Source organism: Podarcis melisellensis, assembly GCF_964234715.1.
Source record: "Podarcis melisellensis genome assembly, chromosome: 4".
Classification (NCBI taxonomy): domain Eukaryota; kingdom Metazoa; phylum Chordata; class Lepidosauria; order Squamata; family Lacertidae; genus Podarcis; species Podarcis melisellensis.
Window position 1 is genome coordinate 38,579,227 of NC_138531.1, and position 17,931 is coordinate 38,597,157.

The 17,931-nt window shown below is 43.1% G+C and overlaps 2 protein-coding genes and 1 long non-coding RNA gene across 4 annotated transcripts in view; 2 read left to right on the forward strand and 1 right to left on the reverse strand.

Annotated features, from left to right (window-relative positions):
- Positions 1 to 5,281, forward strand: part of PRPS2 (phosphoribosyl pyrophosphate synthetase 2) — a 28,660-nt gene extending 23,379 nt beyond the window's left edge. For both annotated transcript variants that reach the window (XM_081907692.1, XM_081907693.1), the window contains 2 exons: positions 606 to 765; positions 2,923 to 5,281. In XM_081907692.1, coding sequence (XP_081763818.1) covers positions 606 to 765; positions 2,923 to 3,015 — 253 coding nt within the window. In that variant the 3' untranslated portion in view covers positions 3,016 to 5,281. The remainder of the gene's footprint in view (positions 1 to 605; positions 766 to 2,922) is intronic.
- Positions 3,221 to 6,112, reverse strand: LOC309367967. The gene is made up of 2 exons (XR_014167416.1): positions 3,909 to 6,112; positions 3,221 to 3,860 (listed from the first exon to the last, which is right to left on the reverse strand). It is a non-coding gene; the product is annotated as an uncharacterized lncRNA (long non-coding RNA).
- Positions 6,113 to 9,483: 3,371 nt separating this feature from the next.
- LOC309367886 (toll-like receptor 7) lies at positions 9,484 to 17,695 on the forward strand. The gene is made up of 3 exons (XM_081907534.1): positions 9,484 to 9,618; positions 11,811 to 11,895; positions 14,441 to 17,695. Exons 2-3 carry the CDS (start codon positions 11,851 to 11,853, stop codon positions 17,591 to 17,593), a joined length of 3,198 nt encoding a protein of 1,065 aa, XP_081763660.1. The 5' UTR covers positions 9,484 to 9,618; positions 11,811 to 11,850; the 3' UTR covers positions 17,594 to 17,695.
- The last annotated feature ends 236 nt before the right edge of the window (positions 17,696 to 17,931 follow it).

Consider the following 17,931-nt stretch of genomic DNA (forward strand, 5'->3'; position numbering starts at 1 on the left):
TGTGCAGGATCATTGCATAGTAGGGCAGGGTGATAACTGGTTTTCAACATTGTGATATGTTGGCAGCTAAACACCACGATATGCTGGGAGGAAGAAGCAGCCAAGATAAGTGAGCAAGCCCCAAAGCCTCTGGGGCTCCTGCAGGCAGGAGGGGCATCCTGCCTTCACCCAAGCAAGCAGGCTGTGTCTTTCCTTCTGGGGCGGTCAGTCGCTCCAGGAGGAAAGATGCAGCCTGCCGTCCTGGATGAAGGCAGGCAGACGACAGGTGTGTAGTGTTTGGGGAAGCCACTGGGGCAATTGCTGGGGGCGCCCTGCACTGCTTTGTGAGACCTTGCAAAGCCACTCAGGGCTATTGCCCCTCTGGCAGCTGGGCAGGCCCTCTTGGTCCTCCGCCCCTGGCACGGGTGCAGCCATGTGCACACCTGCACCTTGGAGATAAGCTCCGCCACTGGTGCATGGAGCCTGAGAAGCACGTTCTCAGGCTCTGTGCGTCTGTCTGCATTTGTCCAAGTGGGTAATTACTCTTGTCGTTTCCTGAAACCAGCACTCTAGATTTGTGCTGACATTCATATATCTCCCGCTCTCCCCCTTCCTATGTTTTATAGATTAGTGTCTGCAGGAGCAACTAAGGTTTATGCTATTCTCACTCATGGGATCTTCTCTGGCCCTGCTATTTCGAGGATCAATAATGCTGCCTTCGAAGCAGTCGTCGTCACCAACACGATCCCACAGGAAGAAAAAATGAAGCATTGTCCCAAGATTCAGGTATGGTGCGCTGATTTACAGCAGCAGCTCATCTTTTTAAGCTTTATATAGCAGTTTTATAAGCCACATTAAGGGGATAAAAATAGTTATGTGCCTGGGGACACCCCCCAAGAGAGATCTTTTTTGAGGGGGGTGCAATGAGCTGCTTCCTCATCAAGGCCAGATTTGCAGAGGGGGATGTTGCACTCAAGTCTGGCTCTGGTGCGCCAGGCAGCTTCATTGCACGATGGTCCAATGCTGCCAGCCCATGACAGCATCACAGCCTCCTAGGCCTGGGCAATATATGTTGGCTTCACTGGGTACATTGCTGCTCCTGAGTGCTATCAGCATGCCAAGGGAGAGCAGGCTGCATCCAGGCAGGGGGGACTCAGTGAAGCCGCCCTCATACTGGTGCAGAGGGAGCAACATGCTGCATCAATGAGGCACAATACAGCTTGTTCCTCCCTCCACTTCTTCAAACTGCTTGGCTGAGGAGTGTGCCACTGCCCTTGCCTCAGCCAAGCAGTTTTACGGAGTCCCTGACTGTCATGAGCCAGCAGTGCAATGAGGTCTCCGTTAAACTGCTCCCCAGTTGGGAGAGTCCCAATCCTTCTGCTTGCAAATGAACAGGAGGAGGATTGGGGCTGCGCAGGTGGGGGCTGGAGAAAGGTAGCTTGCCCGTGCAAGGCGGAGGCAGCTTTCCAAATGGAGCCTGAGAGACTCCATATACTTGGCTGCTGCTACCTGGGAGGATAGGCTATGTCTGCACACAAGCTGGAGGAGCGGGAGCCTTTGCACCACCAGCTGAGTAGTGCAATGTCGCTCTGCCCCCCCCCCCCAGCACTGGGAACAAGCTGTGTCATCCCGAGCAGTGGCTGGGGGCAATGCAGCTTGTTGTTTCAGCAGCACCGGACTACGATGTTGAAAAGCTGATGCCACACAGTGAGGCTGCAGCAGGCTCCCTCCACACCCTGCCCCTGTATAAATCCTAAGACTTTTGAGAGAGATCTATGGTCAATTCTACATTCTGAATACATATCAAACATGCTAAATCAGGTCCTATTTGATTTATGGCTTGTACTAGGCATCCGTGGTGGCTACCTAACCTCAGTTAAAAGTCCCTGCAGTGCCTTATTTGGGAAATGAGAACACACTTTACAGCCCCAGCATCCTTAGACATGTCTTTCTTTTGGGGTTCTCATGTGCACCTTGTGTCCTTCGATGGCAGTTGTGGCACACCTATTCACGGAGGCTAAACAAAACCCACTGCGCCAGCCCAACCCTGTCACTGGGTACAGTGCAGCGGGGAGCCTGGCTGGCTGACACAGCCTTTGGTGGACACATCTGGCTCTATACCCCCATCCCACACTGCACCCCTTCCTTGCAGAACAACACAAAACAAGTCTGGTCAGTGCATGGCTAACGCAACAAGAAAAATAAATTCTAAAAATTAATACTACAGGCCTTGGAGGGAAAGCGTTGTAAATAGCAGTTCTCACTGCCCTCCAGTGGCAACAGCTCTCATTGCCGTTGTGCACAGTTTCTGTCTAATACCGACCAGCCCTACTGATGACGTGTGGGTAAATCACAATGTTGAAAAACAGATAGGCTGATATATAAACACAATGTCTGTAATGTATCTCTGCTGCTTCTGCCTCCCCACCTTAGGAGAGGAAGAAGCAGCCAAGATACATTGCCCAGCCCTGAGGAAGCCCCAGTACTGCTCTGGCTCATGCAAGCTGCAGGGGCTTTCTTAAACTGCTCAGCTGGGGGCAGGAAGCTTCCTGCCCCTTGGCTGAGCAAGCCCAGATAGCACTCCAGCTCACAGAGTGGTGCTTGCGCCTTCTCAGGTGCAATGAATTGCCTGCTCAAGTTGTCTGAAACTGGTATTGCAATATGAAGCCCACATCTCTCAGACAATTTATCCACCAGCTCTAGTCATCAGTCTGCAGAATGGCTGTTTTTGGAGTCTTGGGAAATGTGAAATGTAAAAACTTAATCAAGATGTTCCAGCATATCTGCAAGGTCTTATGAATAGAGCTTGTACAGCAACAAGTGATTGGCAACTTTCCTCCTCCTCCACTCCCCCACCCCCGCCCAATAGACAATTGAGGTTTTGAATGAGACTCACTTTGGCATGTCCGGATAACAAAGGAAGCCACTCTCTTTTCCTTGTAGGTTATTGATATTTCTATGATTTTGGCTGAGGCGATCCGAAGAACACACAACGGCGAATCTGTGTCGTACCTGTTCAGCCACGTCCCACTATAACTGCAAACCAGCTTTGGCATGCTGCATTCGGGGTGGGGGAGGGACACGCACATCAGATAATGCAGCTCATGATGAAGATAACAAATGCCTACGAAAAGCTTCAGCTCAACCACACCTACGTTCCCTCTTTTAATATGGACAATAACTAAACCGGGCAAATATGTGTATTATTTTTGCTTACAACTTTTTATAAATTCTCTTTGGGTTTTTAAAAGAGAAAACTATGCTTTTTGCCTGTGATTTATTAAGATGTGCATATATCATATGGGAAAACAGTGAAGACAGTATTTTTGCTAAGGCCAAAAGTTAACTCGGGGTTTGTAACCTGAGAGGCATGCACTTGCTGAGAGTTAACTGTGCCACACTTAGAACAGAAACTTGTAGTCATTTACAGATTTAGATTAAATGGCCTGTGAAATTCCCTTCTGACAAAATCAGTGTCTATCTTAAGCTTGCAGATCGTTTGTGGTCAGGTAATAATTTTTGGCACCTCTTAAAGTGCCTCTGGCATAATGATGAACTTAGGCTGCTCTCTCATCCTTAGAAATCACTGCGCCAAAATGCTTCTAAACAGCTGTGACCTGGGATAGCATAGTACAATGCTTCATGGATTGCTGAGTTATGGCTGCACTTGCAGCCATAGGAAACTGCCTTATTAGTCCATCCCACTCTGCATTGTCTAGACTTGACTGGCACTATGATAGCCAGGGTTTCAGACGGGGCATTCCCAGTCCTACCTGGAATTTCTGCTTGCAGAACTACTGCTCCTCTAAGCCATGACCTTTCCCCCTCTTTGTGTCTCGGCCAATGAGGGACCTCAATCTGGAGGAGCATCACATGCTTAACTCACTTGACTTGGAGAGCAAAGAATATGCAGTTCTTTCAAAATGCACCCTTCTACCCTGCAGGCACACACAATCTGTAATAAACTCTTACTTCCCAATGCCAGCACTTTATTTAGTGCCTGGCACTTCAGAATACTTGAGCCGAACCGTAATTCAATGTATCAACTCTACAATTTTATTATTCTTATCCTGGGTGGGGGGGGGGAATACTTGTAAAACTTTCTTTGTTTTATTCTTGCCCTTCTGTACTGGGGGCCCTTCCCATGTTAATTCTGTGACATGAGAGCTGTTGCAGTACAGCTGCCTTCAGCACCACAAACCCCAATATCATGAGTATTGCCTTGAAAAACTTGGGGCAATGCTGACAGGGGAAGGAGCTTCGATGATGGAGCTCCCATCTGACATTACCTGAGTGGTGTGGGCAGCGCCTGCAGCAGCTTCTGTGCTGTGAAGGGGCCCTGAGTCTCTAATTCCCAGCTAACATTTCATTTTCGATGCTAGCCTCTGTTATAAAAGGGACCAATCCTAAACCCTCACAATAATCCTCACGTAAACTCCTAATAGTGGTTGTGCATTAGGGAAGTCTGTTTGAAAAGTACAAACATGAGCTTCCTTTTCTTCCGGTAATCATTTATTATGCAGAAGGCAAAAAGAAAGGCATTTAAAAACATCTGCCTTACCTCATTTTCCTTGTATAAAATAACATTTGGTGTGGTTTTTTTGCTTCTCTTTCCAAAACCAAGATTCCCACAAGACCACGTGTACTCTCCCATCTGCAGGGGAACTGAAACAATCGTGTAAAACACGTTTCAGAAACTGATTGCTAAAAGTTTATAAAGACAGATGCCTATCTTGGCGTTTCTCATAACACGGAGCCAAATATATGTGAATGAAGTAAGTGGCAAATAGTAGCATTTAATGGATACAAGTTGCATCCAGGATCACACAATCCCTTTTTAAACCATAACTGGTGGTCTTGTTCCATAGCCCCCAAAAAAGGGACAATGATGAAAATCTGTATGGAATTTTAAAATGACCTCCACTTTCTTAAACATTCACATATATTTCTTCTGTAATGATTTTTGCAATAAGAGAACAGAAAAGACTTAAAAATGTATAAAGTTTAAACCAAAAAGCATATTCAGTCTACATCTGCTTAACTTGCTTTGGATGTAAAGTCTTGGTAATTTTTTTGTCACTTATCTTGCCAAAGAATGTTTGATTCCTTAGTTCTTTGTATTGTTCCTTAGTTCTTTGTATTGTTTCTGCAATCTCTCTCTTTATCCACCAATACCAAAGCTGGAATAAATGAAACCCATTTTCTTTCAATATCTGATAAGTTATAGACTGGGTTTGTTTCAAATGACATCAGGAAAGGTTTGTGTTTCAAGTTTCTCAATAAATCTCAGAACAGCATTATACTTACTGACTGCTAGTTATGTTTGGCTCTCTCATTTCATTCAGGAGCAGCAAATAATGCAAACCTAAATGGATATAAATAGACACATTCACATTCTAAGCGACTCTGGTCACAGAAACAGATACAAAAACATTATCAAAAGCATGTTCAAGGAGGATAGTGACAAGCTGGAATGTGTGCAGTGGTTGGCAACCAACGTGATCAAGGGTCTGGAAACGAAGCCTTGTGAGGAATGGTTGAGGGAACTGGGTTTGTTTAGCCTGGAAAACAGCTGATAGCCATCTTCAAATGGAAGATGGTGCAAGCTTGTCTTCTCCTGCTCAGGAGGGTAGGACCCGAATCAATGGATTCAAGTTACAAGAAAGGAGATTCCAACTGAACATTAGAAAGAACTTTCTGACAAGCTGATTGACAGCAAAATGGATGACCTCAGAAGGTGGTGGACTCTCCTTTCTTGGAGGTTTTTAAGCAGAGGTTGGATGGTCATCTGTCGGATTCTTTAGCTGAGATTCCTTCATTGTAGGGGGATTGGAGTAGATGGCCCTTGGATACCTTCCAACTCTAAACTTCTGTCTGAAACCAGGCACTGGGTGCTTTGTGGTATCTTACCTGAACACCTTGCTTTGCGCACCTTGCATGCTAAATATAAAGTGGATTGTGCAAACCACACTAACTGTGTGGCTACAAAAGCACAAAAACAGTTTTGCTAAATGAAAAGCACTTGCCTATCGGATGAGTAAACTCAGAATTTTTCATGACCTTTTTAGGGGTTTTTGCATGGGATGTTTCTCATTCTGAGATTTGATTGAGTTTAAACATCTGGCTTACTTTTTATTTTTGAATGCATTTTCTTGTGCTGAAATGTGGCAATACTGTTAAGCATGGTCAAGCAGTCTGAATATACAAATCAGCACACGTGCACAATGTTGCAAGTGAACCCATTATTTCTGAATTAATTAAGAAGTAGTTCTGAGTTGTTATCTGTGAGAAGTAAGAAATCTCTACACAGCATTCTCATGGAACTGACATGCATTTCCTAACCAGCTGTCCCATGCCATTCCCATGCCTGCAAATATTTTGACAACCTAGTGCACACGAGTCATATGGCACAGACAGTTTAGGCATGTTACAAGGCAAATCCTTTGCAAATTCAGTTCAACAAGGGGCTTAACTAGTTTTGCTCAGTTTGTAATGTAGAACAGCACCCGCTGGTAAAATAACAGATACTTTAAAAATTTGGTGGGTGAGGAGGGCAAACCAGAGATAGACAGACTCCCTTTTCCAATGCCCTGCTGGGCTGGCACTGACAAAAGTGAGAGTGGAGAGATTATCGCCGCTGTTGCTTCTACATGCAAAACCATGGTTTATAGGCTGTAGAACAAACCTCTGTTACAGCTTGTGGTTTCTGTGAGACAAACTATAAGCCATGGTTCAACTTTATTGAGCTAAGTTGAGCTGTGGCTCCAGCCTATTACCGTATTTTTCGCCCTATAGGGCGCATTGGCCCATAGGATGCACCTCATATTTTGGGGGGGGGAATGAATAATAAAACAAATTATTCCCCCCCCCCCAGCCACGGGGCTGGGGCGGGGGAAGCCCAAGCTTCCCCAGCCCCCAGAACGGGCTGCTGCCCGCAAGCCTTGCGAGCCCGCGGGAACTCCCCCCAGGCGCGCAAGGCGTGCAGATAGCTTCCTGAAGCCTGGAGAGCAAAGGGGTCAGTGCGCACCAATGCCTCTCGCTTTCCAGGCTTCAGCGAAAGCCTGCATTTGCCCCATAGGACACACACACACATTTCCCCTTCATTTTTGGAGGGGGAAAAGGGCGTCCTATAGGGCGAAAAACACAGTAAATATTTTCCAGGACAGTAATGCCTATTCACACTATAAAGAGCTCATAACCTCAGCAGCCAAAAGCATCATAGCTGGACATTGGAGATACCTGTCAGGAGTGAACATGGACCACTGGTATCAAATTGTATGGGAAACAGCCTTACTAGAAAAGCTAACCGACAAACTGAAATGGACAAATAAAAGAGGACGCCTTCACCCCAATATGGCCTCCCCTTTGTTACACACATGGCGCAACACAGACCCAAATCTTAGTGCAGTCAACTGAAGGCAACCAACCATGCCCTGAGCTCCCTCACTGCCCATGAAAACTATTAAATGACTAGAAAGAAAACCTCCCCAAGTGATGCTTGGGGGGGGGGGACACATAGCCCTCTCTCCCTACTTTTCTTCTCCCCCAACCTTATAATGTATACAATTTTCACATCTCACATCGAAACTGTAGAAAAGACCCTATGACCTGAAAACACAGGCAATGCACCTACTTTTGTAACCCTAGAAAATCTTTAATAAAAGCTATTTCTGAAAGAAATCTGCTGGGGTCAGCACACTTGTACGCTCACACCAGGCCATAGTTTGAATTCGCACTGTGCACAAACCATCACGGTAAGTTTGAACTTGGAGCTACTGCTTGTTTTAACTATGGTCTATCCCAGCAGTGGGCTACCTGCAGCTCAAGGCTGCATTCCACTGTCAGCCAATGATCAAAAGCCCTTTGCAAATGGCAAGCTCAGGTTTCTGGCAAGAGTGGTCTGTGTCTCCCCCCAGGCAGCCCATTGGAAGAGAGAGAAAAGGGGGTGGGAGAGAAGAGGCGACGATGCCTAGTTTTAGCTCTAGCCTGTCCCACTGCCGGCAGATTAAGTAGCAAAGTGGGCAGATAAGGACTAAGAATGGCTGAGAACTAAGAAGAAAAATGGTGCCAGGAAGAAGCAGCACCACTGTTTGTTGCCCTGGGCTTCTTTGGGAAGAGGGGTGGGATATAATTTCATCACCATTATTTATTTCATAGGTATTATCTCAGAAGGCTGCCTTCTCCCAGCCTCAGAACTTAGACAGACAGTTTTTGCAGTTCAGACCTGTAGTCTATAGAGAAAGCTTTACCTTTAATGGAGTATTTCCTCAGTATCATAAATACAGGCTTCTTAAGACGAACTATTATTGATGTCCACTGTATTCCTCCTCAAGTCAGCACATGATTATGTAAGAAACACCATTTACAGGTTTTCGTACAAGAGGTCACACCTGCATGACTATTGCATGGAAAGAAAGCCTAGCTTGTAAATGTCTCTACAACTTAAGTTTCATTTCACGGAGAACTGAAACTGTAACGATGCTTGCTAGCTGCTCTAAACATGTGAGGAGGAGGGGAGGAATAAAATATTGGCAAGCATGTGAAAGGAAAGAAGACTTGGCAGTTGAGATCTTCCTAGGTTTCGGTAGGATTGTTGTTGTTATATTATTATTATTATTATTATTATTATTATTATTATTATTATTATTATAGTTAGTGATTGGCAGTATCAAAGATTGGCCAAAATCCAATAGCACAGATTATACCCACAAGCATTTAAATACTTCTTTGATTCAGGGACAAAAGGATTAGGGGGCAAGATGGATCGGTCATCCAGTTACACATCGTTTTGTATAAAATTTGCCTAGGCTAATTCCTCTGAATCTGAAGTTATCTGAAGTAACTGGGGAATCTGAATCGGCTCTGAAGTTATCATTTCTCAACCATATGACACAGCGGAGATTATTCATCAACTAAATCTTACTCAGAGTAGTTCCACTGAAATTAAGGGACCTAACTTAGCCACATACATTAATTTCAAGGGATCTACTCAGAATAAAAGCAGCTGAACACCTCTCAGTACGATTTATATTCATATTACCTATGTTTTATAAGCAGGCAAAAAAACAACAACCACCTATGGCCTAGATCTCAGTGAAATCATCAACCTGTGTCTGGGTTGTCCCACTTTAGCCTTCTCCTCACTCAGCACAATGCAGTTAAATGTCAGTGGGTAGGATTCTAGCTTATCCATTTCCCTCCCATGCTGGGGAGTTTTAATTATTATTATTTAGTATTCTTACATATGGAAGAACATTTGAGTCTTGTCTCAACCTGCATTCTGAAGCAGCACAGCCCCGGTACACTTTCATTGCAATGGCGGGTTCATGCTTTGAAGAGAATGTAGGATATATTTTTTTAAGAACCAAAAAACCCAAACAAAAAAACCAAAAACAATTCCCCACACTATTTTTACCTTTGAGGAAGTGAGCATTCGTGACAGCTGCCTCACATACTATTAATTTAGCAAGTTGTCTCCTGGTGAGAAACGAAAAAAGTACCAAAGTAGGTGACAGAATCATTCAATTGGTGAATTTTCGTGTTCTCTCCCTGTATTTTGTACCTGACCTGAAGTTGGAAGGGCTTATTTCATTGTTCTCTCCATCTAACACAGCACTCCTCAAAATCCTTCATAGAATGGTAAGTTCAATTTTTAACTGTATTCTTGAAAGCATTTGTATCTGGAGGCAACTCTTGAGTGCAATAAGTATTTTTGAGAATTGTATCATTTTCTTCTGTATTCGTCTCTATTCCCATCTGCTACGTTCTGTTAAGGTGTGTGTTTTATAAACATATAATGAGTACTATTTACCTTTAAAATAGGAAGTTAACGTATAGGTTATTTGGTTTGGAAAAAATGACTCTCCAACCCAATGTTTAGGGACCAGAAAACTTCAGAGGCTAAACCTCACATTTATCTCTGGAGAAAAGTGACATACCTTTGAACTCCGTAGTAAATGAGGATAACAGCCTTAGTCTCACCTAGATACCAAAAGGGGTCAAGTGATGAGTTGTTAGTGTTGTGTGGCTTTATTATAACTTGTGACTCAGTCAGCTGAAACTGGGTAAAAAGAGTGAGACAGATACAAACCTTGCAAGAAAACGGACCTGTTGGATTGGTCTCTAAGCCCAAAACTTTGCTAGTTTGATGGTCTACAATAGGAACAGGCAAACTCAGCCCTCCAGATGTTTTGGGACTACAACTTCCATCCCAAGCTAACAGGACCAGTGGTCAGGGATGATGGGAGTTGTAGTCCCAAAACATCTGGAGGGCCAATGCCTGGTCTACAAAATATTGTCGCTGCAGCTGGCTTTATCTTACTGACATGGCTGCTTCTGTTATAAAATGGAAAGGGCAATAAAATCACCCTACTAAAGGGATGAGGATCTAGTCACATCTGGTTGGCCACTGTGAGTGCAGAATGATGGACTAGATGGGCCATTGGTCTGATCTAGCAGGCTCTTCTTATGTCTTTAGTACAGGTAGGTAGCCGTGCTGGTCTGCCGTAGTCGAAACAAAATAAAAAAAAATCCTTCCAGTAGCATCTTAGAGACTAACTATGTTTGTTATTGGTATGAGCTTTCATGTGATATCTGAAGAAGTGTGCATGCACACAAAAGCTCATAGCAATAGCAAACTTAGTTGGTCTCTAACGTGCTACTGGAAAGAATTTTTTTATTATGTCTTTAGGTTCATCCATCATCCCTGACCACTGGGCCATCTGGCTGGGGTTGAGGCAACTGGAGCTCAGCAACATGAGAAGCACCTCAGGTTCTCCATTCCTGCCCTAGAAGAACCAATGCAGATGTGAAAACTAACTTTAGCTGCTTCTATGGGGGAGTTCCCAACTGCAAAGGTTGGACTGGCTCTGGCTAAGTCAAGCATACAGAGGTTAGAGCAGCCCACACCAGTTGGCTGGGGGTGATAGGAGCTGGAATCCAACACATCTGGAGCCCAATGATTTGATACGTGAAAATTCGGCTCCTTCTCCCTTGCCCCTCTGTATGGCCTTTCACTTCTGCCGTTCCTTATTTTTGCAGCTCCACCTCATGCTCCCATTAGGCTTCCGCTTGTTCCACACATCTCTACTTAGTTTTAATTGGATGAGAAAGCAGCAGCACAGCTTTGCCTGCTCTTGCACTTTTACCAAAGGCTTTGCTTTGTAGAACAGTAGCAGGCAAGGCTTCTTACTGCATGGAGACATGCATTATCATCTGCTAACGGCTGCAGGCCAGGTCACTGTTAATAGCAGTTGCTAATTTTGTTTGAAAATTTAAAAAAATATTAAGGGGGTGTCTGTCTCCTCACTTTCAGGGCCCCCTGCATTTATTTATTTTTCCAAACTGTCAAAATACAATTATAAACATTATAATAGAAGTTGTGACGAATCGTAAACATCACTTGTTATCTCATTCAGTGATTCCTGAAAGTGAGGAAAGTGCTTCTGTCTTGACTCAGCCTAATATCAGAGTTGTGGGCTCAAGCTCCGTGTTGGGCAAAAGGATCCTGCATTGCAGGGGGTTGATGATCCTTGTGGGCCTTTCCAAGGACTCAGCTACACAGCTGCAAATAAAATGCTTTAAATGTGCTGTAAAGTGCAATATACAAATGTGACACTAGATGGCGACAGTGGGCTATGCAAAATTCAATATATTTTTCAAAACTTTTTTTTTAAAAAAAACATTTTCACATCGCGTTTTTTTTTATATATATGTGTGTGTGTGTAGATTCCACCCAACTCTACAGTTCTATGATTCTACCACAGAAACAATTCCATATTTATTTTATTCTTGGCATATTTCTAAAATGCACTCTCCTGCTGCCTCCTCAGTTTAACAGGTAGTTCTTCATTGCAAGAAACTGATCACACCATGAAAAGAGAGGGGAAATACTTGTGCACACCTCTGGGAATCCAGGTAAGCAACTGCCTTCTGACATGACAAGCTGCTTAATTGAGCATTCACATCTACTAATCCACATTTCCTTCCCTGTGCAGTTAATTATGTTTCATAGTGTTGTTCTGGGCTCTTTGCAACTCTAATTAGAGGAGCAGGCTGAACTGCAAGATTAGTTATTAATATTCAACTACTGTATAAAATCCCAAAATCAAAATCAAAAGGCTGTTACCCAAATAAAGACAGCAAGGGCAGGTGCTTAAATCAAAGGCAAATCATGTGAGCAGCAACCTCATTAAAAACATAGATTTAAAGAGGAAAAAGCAACATAGTTTGGTGTTACCTATGGAATGTTGCCATATACCCAAGATCACTATTAAGGGCAAAGCATTTCCCTCCATCTCCAATGTGTTATGCCCAAATTAGGAATAAACTATTGTGAATTTAAGCAACGGTTTGTCCAGATAATACAAAATTAAACCATAGTTTACAATTCTGGCTTGTCTAAATAAACCAGGGTGGACAGCCTTTATTTTGTCAAGGTGGGTGAGAGATAATCCGTCAGGGGCCACATGGCAGAATCCAGAGCTAAAAAGAACCATGGCCATCCATTCTCTCTCTCTTTCTGCCACCCCCCCCCTCCATCCTTGCCAAACATCTGAACTTATTGCTTGCAGTGGGCTTTTGAAACTTGCCACCCTGGGCTACAAAGCTGCCCCACTTCTGGAATACGAAATAGTTAAAACAAACTGCAGTTCTTGGTTCAAACATATTGACCCAGTTCACCCATAACTGTGAGCCAAATTATGGCTTTACCCAGATGTACTTGTCCCCAGCAAGGAAACCGTGACCGCTTTGCTCCTTCTCTGGTCCTGGACCTGAACTAAACCATGGGTTGGCTTAACCTGCCATCTGACACACAGACTCATCCCAGGCAAACAAGCTGCAGCCAATGTTTGTTCTATGGCTTACTCCTTATGGTTTGTCTGGGAGAGAGTCAGATGACACACTGCACTTAGCTCATTCCAGTGCAGCAGCAGTAGGGCTGGGGGAGCAAAATGGCTGCAGTATCCAATCTGCGAGCCTGCACACTCATGCATCCTCACTAAGCAATGGTTTGGCTCGGTGTTGCCTATGAACTGAGCCAAGGACAAACTGCAGTTCACTGAAATGGAGGCAGGTACTTCCGATCTCCTCCTTACAGCACCATCAAAGGAAGAGAGAAGAAAGGAGAGCAGAGCTAACACTGTGGTTTAGCGTTTTATCTGAACATATTCTCATTTTATTATTTCATTTATGACTTGCTTCCTATGAAGCATCTCAAAATGATTTAAAATATGATTGAAACAATTACATATATAAATCAATTTAAAAACAAAAAAGACATATACAACTATTTTTTTAATTAAAAAAATACATATCTAAAATCTAGTTCAAATCCAGCACAGATATTTCTATGTTCTCTTGCTTTTAGAAGCTAACAGTGGACCACTAGGGTTTTATTAAAGAAAAGGTAGACCTTGAAGAGTAGGTAAACCCTTTCTTTTTTTCTGACCACATGCAATTTTTTTTCCAAGTTGCACCTCAGAGCTCTGCACGTGCAACAGATGTGTGCATTTTGGTGTGATTGTCGTGACCAGTGACTGGATAGCATCTCTCTCCTAACATACTCTCTCCTAATGTCTCAAAACTATGTTTTAGATTTTGTAAAACCACAAGTAGCTCTTGAAACACAAAACATGCAAGCTCTCCCTCCCTCTCATATAGCCTGCTGTTCAGCAAAATGATTTTCCCTCCCCAGACGCAAAAGGGATCACACTAGTTAGTTTCAACCCTTTGTTGACTACTCTGAGACATGGGGAAGCAGCTGCAATTAATAATTTTGAAATGAGAGAATGCTCCTCTCCACCATTACATTGACAGTGGCACTGAGGGTCCAGACTAGATGTTACAGGGCAACTGCATGCATTTTAGGCAGGTGTTTGCTCTGTTTGCACGAAAAAAGGACTGAAATGGGAGTGAAGTCAACCTCTCCCATGCTTTGCCTTGTGTACTCCATAACACCAACCAGTTCTCTGCTTGACTCATCACTTCCAGTTGAAGCCAGGCTGCAGAAGAACTACATAATATTAACCAAGTGCCGTGACATAAGGCAAGAGGAAGGGCTGGCTTTGCTTCCCTTTGTATTCCTTTCTATTAAAAAAACAAAACCTCTTGCTTTATAAGTGAATGGAGAAACAAGTGTGGGAAAGTGCTTTTCTTGTCTGGCTCAAATTTCCCACCATTTTGTTTCTCTGGGTAGCCATAGTTTCTAGTACGATGAGAGAGGGGTGGAAAACTGATCTCTGTCCACTATGGTATGTGCATCCTGCAGAAATTATCTGAACTTTATTTATAAAGTTTATGCACAGCCTCACACACAGCAGGAGCCAGCAATCTACATTGTTTTGGTATGTGTCTTTACGGTGCTACAAAACTCGCTGTTGCTTTTGCTACCAATATTGAAATGTCTAAGAGAAGCCTTTTAAGCCGAGTTTGTTGTGACTTCATTTTCCCTTCTGTCTAGGCAAATCACCTACAGCAAACAGCCAGTTTGCTTTTCTCCATTATGTTCATTACGTTCCTGTTTCCAAGGATGGTTCCAGCAACACAATTCCCCAAAACCTTGCCTTGTGATATGGTTGCTGGTAGCGAATATTTGCTAGCAAATTGCACTGAGCGTGGCCTCATAACATTCCCAACATTCCCAGAAGAAATGTCTGCCAACATTACTAACCTGACACTCGCCATTAACCACATCCCAAGGATTGCCCAAAGCTATTTTAACAACCTCAAGAATCTTCTGGAAATTGATTTCAGGTGCAACTGTGTGCCTACTATGTTGGGGCCAAAAGACAAGGTGTGTACCATGATTCCCCAAATCAAACCTGGCAGTTTTGCCAAACTCCACAAACTAAAATCACTGTATTTAGATGGAAATCAACTCTCCACCATCCCTCTGGATCTGCCTTCAAATTTGCGTCTTCTAAGTCTTGAAGCAAACCACATTTTTAGCCTCAATAATTTGTCAGGACTTAGTAACCTAGAAAGTCTCTTCCTTGGTCAGAACTGCTATTACCGCAATCCTTGCAATGTTTCCTATAGCATTGATGAAACAGCATTTCAGGCGCTTGGGAAGTTAACTGTGTTATCCTTAAAAGCTAATAACATATCAAAAGTCCCACAGAATCTGCCATCCTCCTTAATGGAACTTTACCTTTACAATAACATAATTCGGAATATTAGTGGGGATGATTTAGCCAACCTTCATAATTTGAAAATCCTGGACTTAAGTGGCAACTGCCCTCGCTGTCACAATGCCCCCTATCACTGTGTGGAATGCGAAGGTCAGGCAAGTATTTTTATCCATTCCAGTGCTTTCGACTCCTTAACACACTTGGAAGTACTGCGGCTGCACAGCACTTCCCTTCGCAGAGTGGATCCAAAGTGGTTTAAGAATACTATGAAACTTAAAGTGCTCGATCTCTCACAGAATTATTTGGCTAAAGAAATTGAGCGTGCCGACTTTCTGAAGTCTCTTCCTAACCTTGTAAGCTTGGATTTATCTTTCAATTTTGATCTGGGGTCATATTCCCAATATCTGAAGCTACCAAAGACGTTTTCTACTCTTACCAATCTGCAATTCTTAGGTTTGAGGGGTTTCATTTTCCGGGAACTGGATAACCATACTTTACAAAATTTGATTCCTCTACAAAATCTTAGTGTGCTGGATTTTGGGACTAATTTCATCAGGAATGTTGATGTGTCTAAGTTCAAAAGCTTCCCAGCTCTTAAAGTTATAAATCTTTCCTTCAATAAAATATCTCTCATTTCAAGTGGATCCAGTGGTAATTTAAACTCTCTTCCAAAGCATTCATTAGTTGAAAGTAATGGTGTTGTGCTGAAAGATATGCATTACTTCAGATATGATGAGTATGGCCGAAGTTGCAAGTGCAAAGACAGAGAGGCTGCTTATCCATTGCCTTTTGCCGGTGACACTTCTTGCAGCAGCTATGGAGCAATGCTGGATTTGAGCAGAAACAACATGTTTTTTATCAAGCCCTCTGATTTCAAGGACCTCACTTTCCTCAAGTGCCTCAACTTGTCTGCTAACGCTATGAGCCAAACTCTCAACGGAACTGAATTCAAATATCTTTCCAACTTGAAATATCTGGATTTTTCTAACAACCGGATTGACTTGCTGAATTCAAATGCCTTTAAAGAGCTGGAAGAACTAGAAGTTCTTGACCTCAGTGATAATAGTTACTATTTTAAGGCAGAAGGCATCACTCACATGTTGGGCTTCATTGGTAATCTTATTAATCTCAAAACGTTGTTCATGAATGGGAATGAGATTTCTACATCCACTGATAAAGGGATGGCAAGCAGTTCACTCAAAACTCTGGAATTTAGAAAGAATCGCTTAAATGTTTTATGGCAGGATGGGAATAAAGAATTCTTGTCCTTGTTCAAGGACCTGACCAACCTAAAGACTCTTGACATTTCTGAAAACTCTCTAACCTTTTTGCCTCCAGGTGTTTTTGAGAACTTGCCTTCCAAGCTCGAAGTGTTCATATTGGCACGTAACAAAATGAACAGTTTTAATTGGGCAAACCTTCACCTTCTGGAAAACCTAAAAACCTTGGATCTTAGCGACAACCAGTTGAGTACAGTCCCCCGTGAGCTCTCCAACTGCTCCAGGGGCCTGGAAACCCTCAACATGCAAAACAACAGGATTAGAAAACTGACAAAAAACTTTCTCCAAGGTGCCTACCAGCTGAAACATCTAGATCTCAGTTCTAACAAAATCAAAACACTTAGTAATTTCAGCTTCCCCAAGAATGTTATTGACAAACTAGACACATTAGTTTTACACGGCAATCCTTTCCGATGCGACTGTGACCTTGTGTGGTTTGTCTCATGGGTCAACCAGACAAATGTGACTATTCCTTTACTGGCAACAGATGTGACATGTGCAGGCCCAGGTGCATGGAGAGGTAAAAGTGTGGTTTTCTTGGATCGGAATGCCTGCGAGCTGAACTATTCTTCGACCCTGTACTTAATGACTGTCTCAGTCATCATGTCTCTGATGCTGGTCACAGTAATCAGCCACTTGTATTTCTGGGATGTGTGGTACATCTATCATTTCTGCACTGCCAGTTTGAAAGGATATGAACGCCTCTCTTCGTCCAAAGCTATTTATGATGCTTTCATTTCTTACGATAAGAAAGATGCAGCTGTAAATGAGTGGGTCCTAAAAGAATTACTTGAAAAGCTAGAAGATGGCAAAGAGAAACGATTCAAGCTATGTTTGGAAGACAGAGATTGGCTACCAGGGCAGCCGGTCCTGGAAAACCTTTCTGAGAGTATACAAGAGAGCAGAAAAACTATATTTGTCCTAACAAACAGGTATATCTCGAGCGGCAACTTCAAGACAACCTTTTACTTGGCACACCAGCGCCTCGTGGATGAAAAAGCAGATGTAATCATCCTGGTGTTCCTTGAAAAGGTTTTGCAAACCTCAAAGTATCTCCGCCTCAGGAAAAGATTGTGTAACAGGTCCGTCCTTGAATGGCCAACTAATCCTCAGTCTCAGTGGTATTTCTGGCAATGCTTGAGAAATTCACTAGCAGCAAACCATGACTTGAGCTACAACAAGCTTTTTAAAGAGATGGTATAGCTTGGTCACATTCTACAAAAACGTTCTGTAGGTTAAAGCCACACTGAACTGAATGAACAGAATCAGGCTCAATCTCAGCCTTTGCACCGGGCGAAATTTTAAAACATTCAGTTTGTCAACTGAACTTTTTAGATACTAAATGTTGGGATATGCTAGGAGGTTGTGGCAGATTTGTATATACTCTTAAACATCTGAGGTGGGAAAGATAAATAGAACAGAAAGGCTGTAGCTATAAGCTTCTGAAGCCAGTATTTATTATTCTTGTATATACATATCCCTGAGAAACCAGAAGATACATTATTACACAGAGTGAACAGTGTATTAGGCAGTGTAGTGCT

Excerpts from the sequence above, each read along its gene's own strand:
- LOC309367886 (XM_081907534.1), top strand. The coding sequence starts at position 11,851 with ATGAAAAGAGAGGGGAAATACTTGTGCACACCTCTGGGAATCCAG. Across the intron at positions 11,896-14,440 it reads GCACACCTCTGGGAATCCAG|GCAAATCACCTACAGCAAAC; the intron begins GTAAGCAACTGC and ends CCTTCTGTCTAG.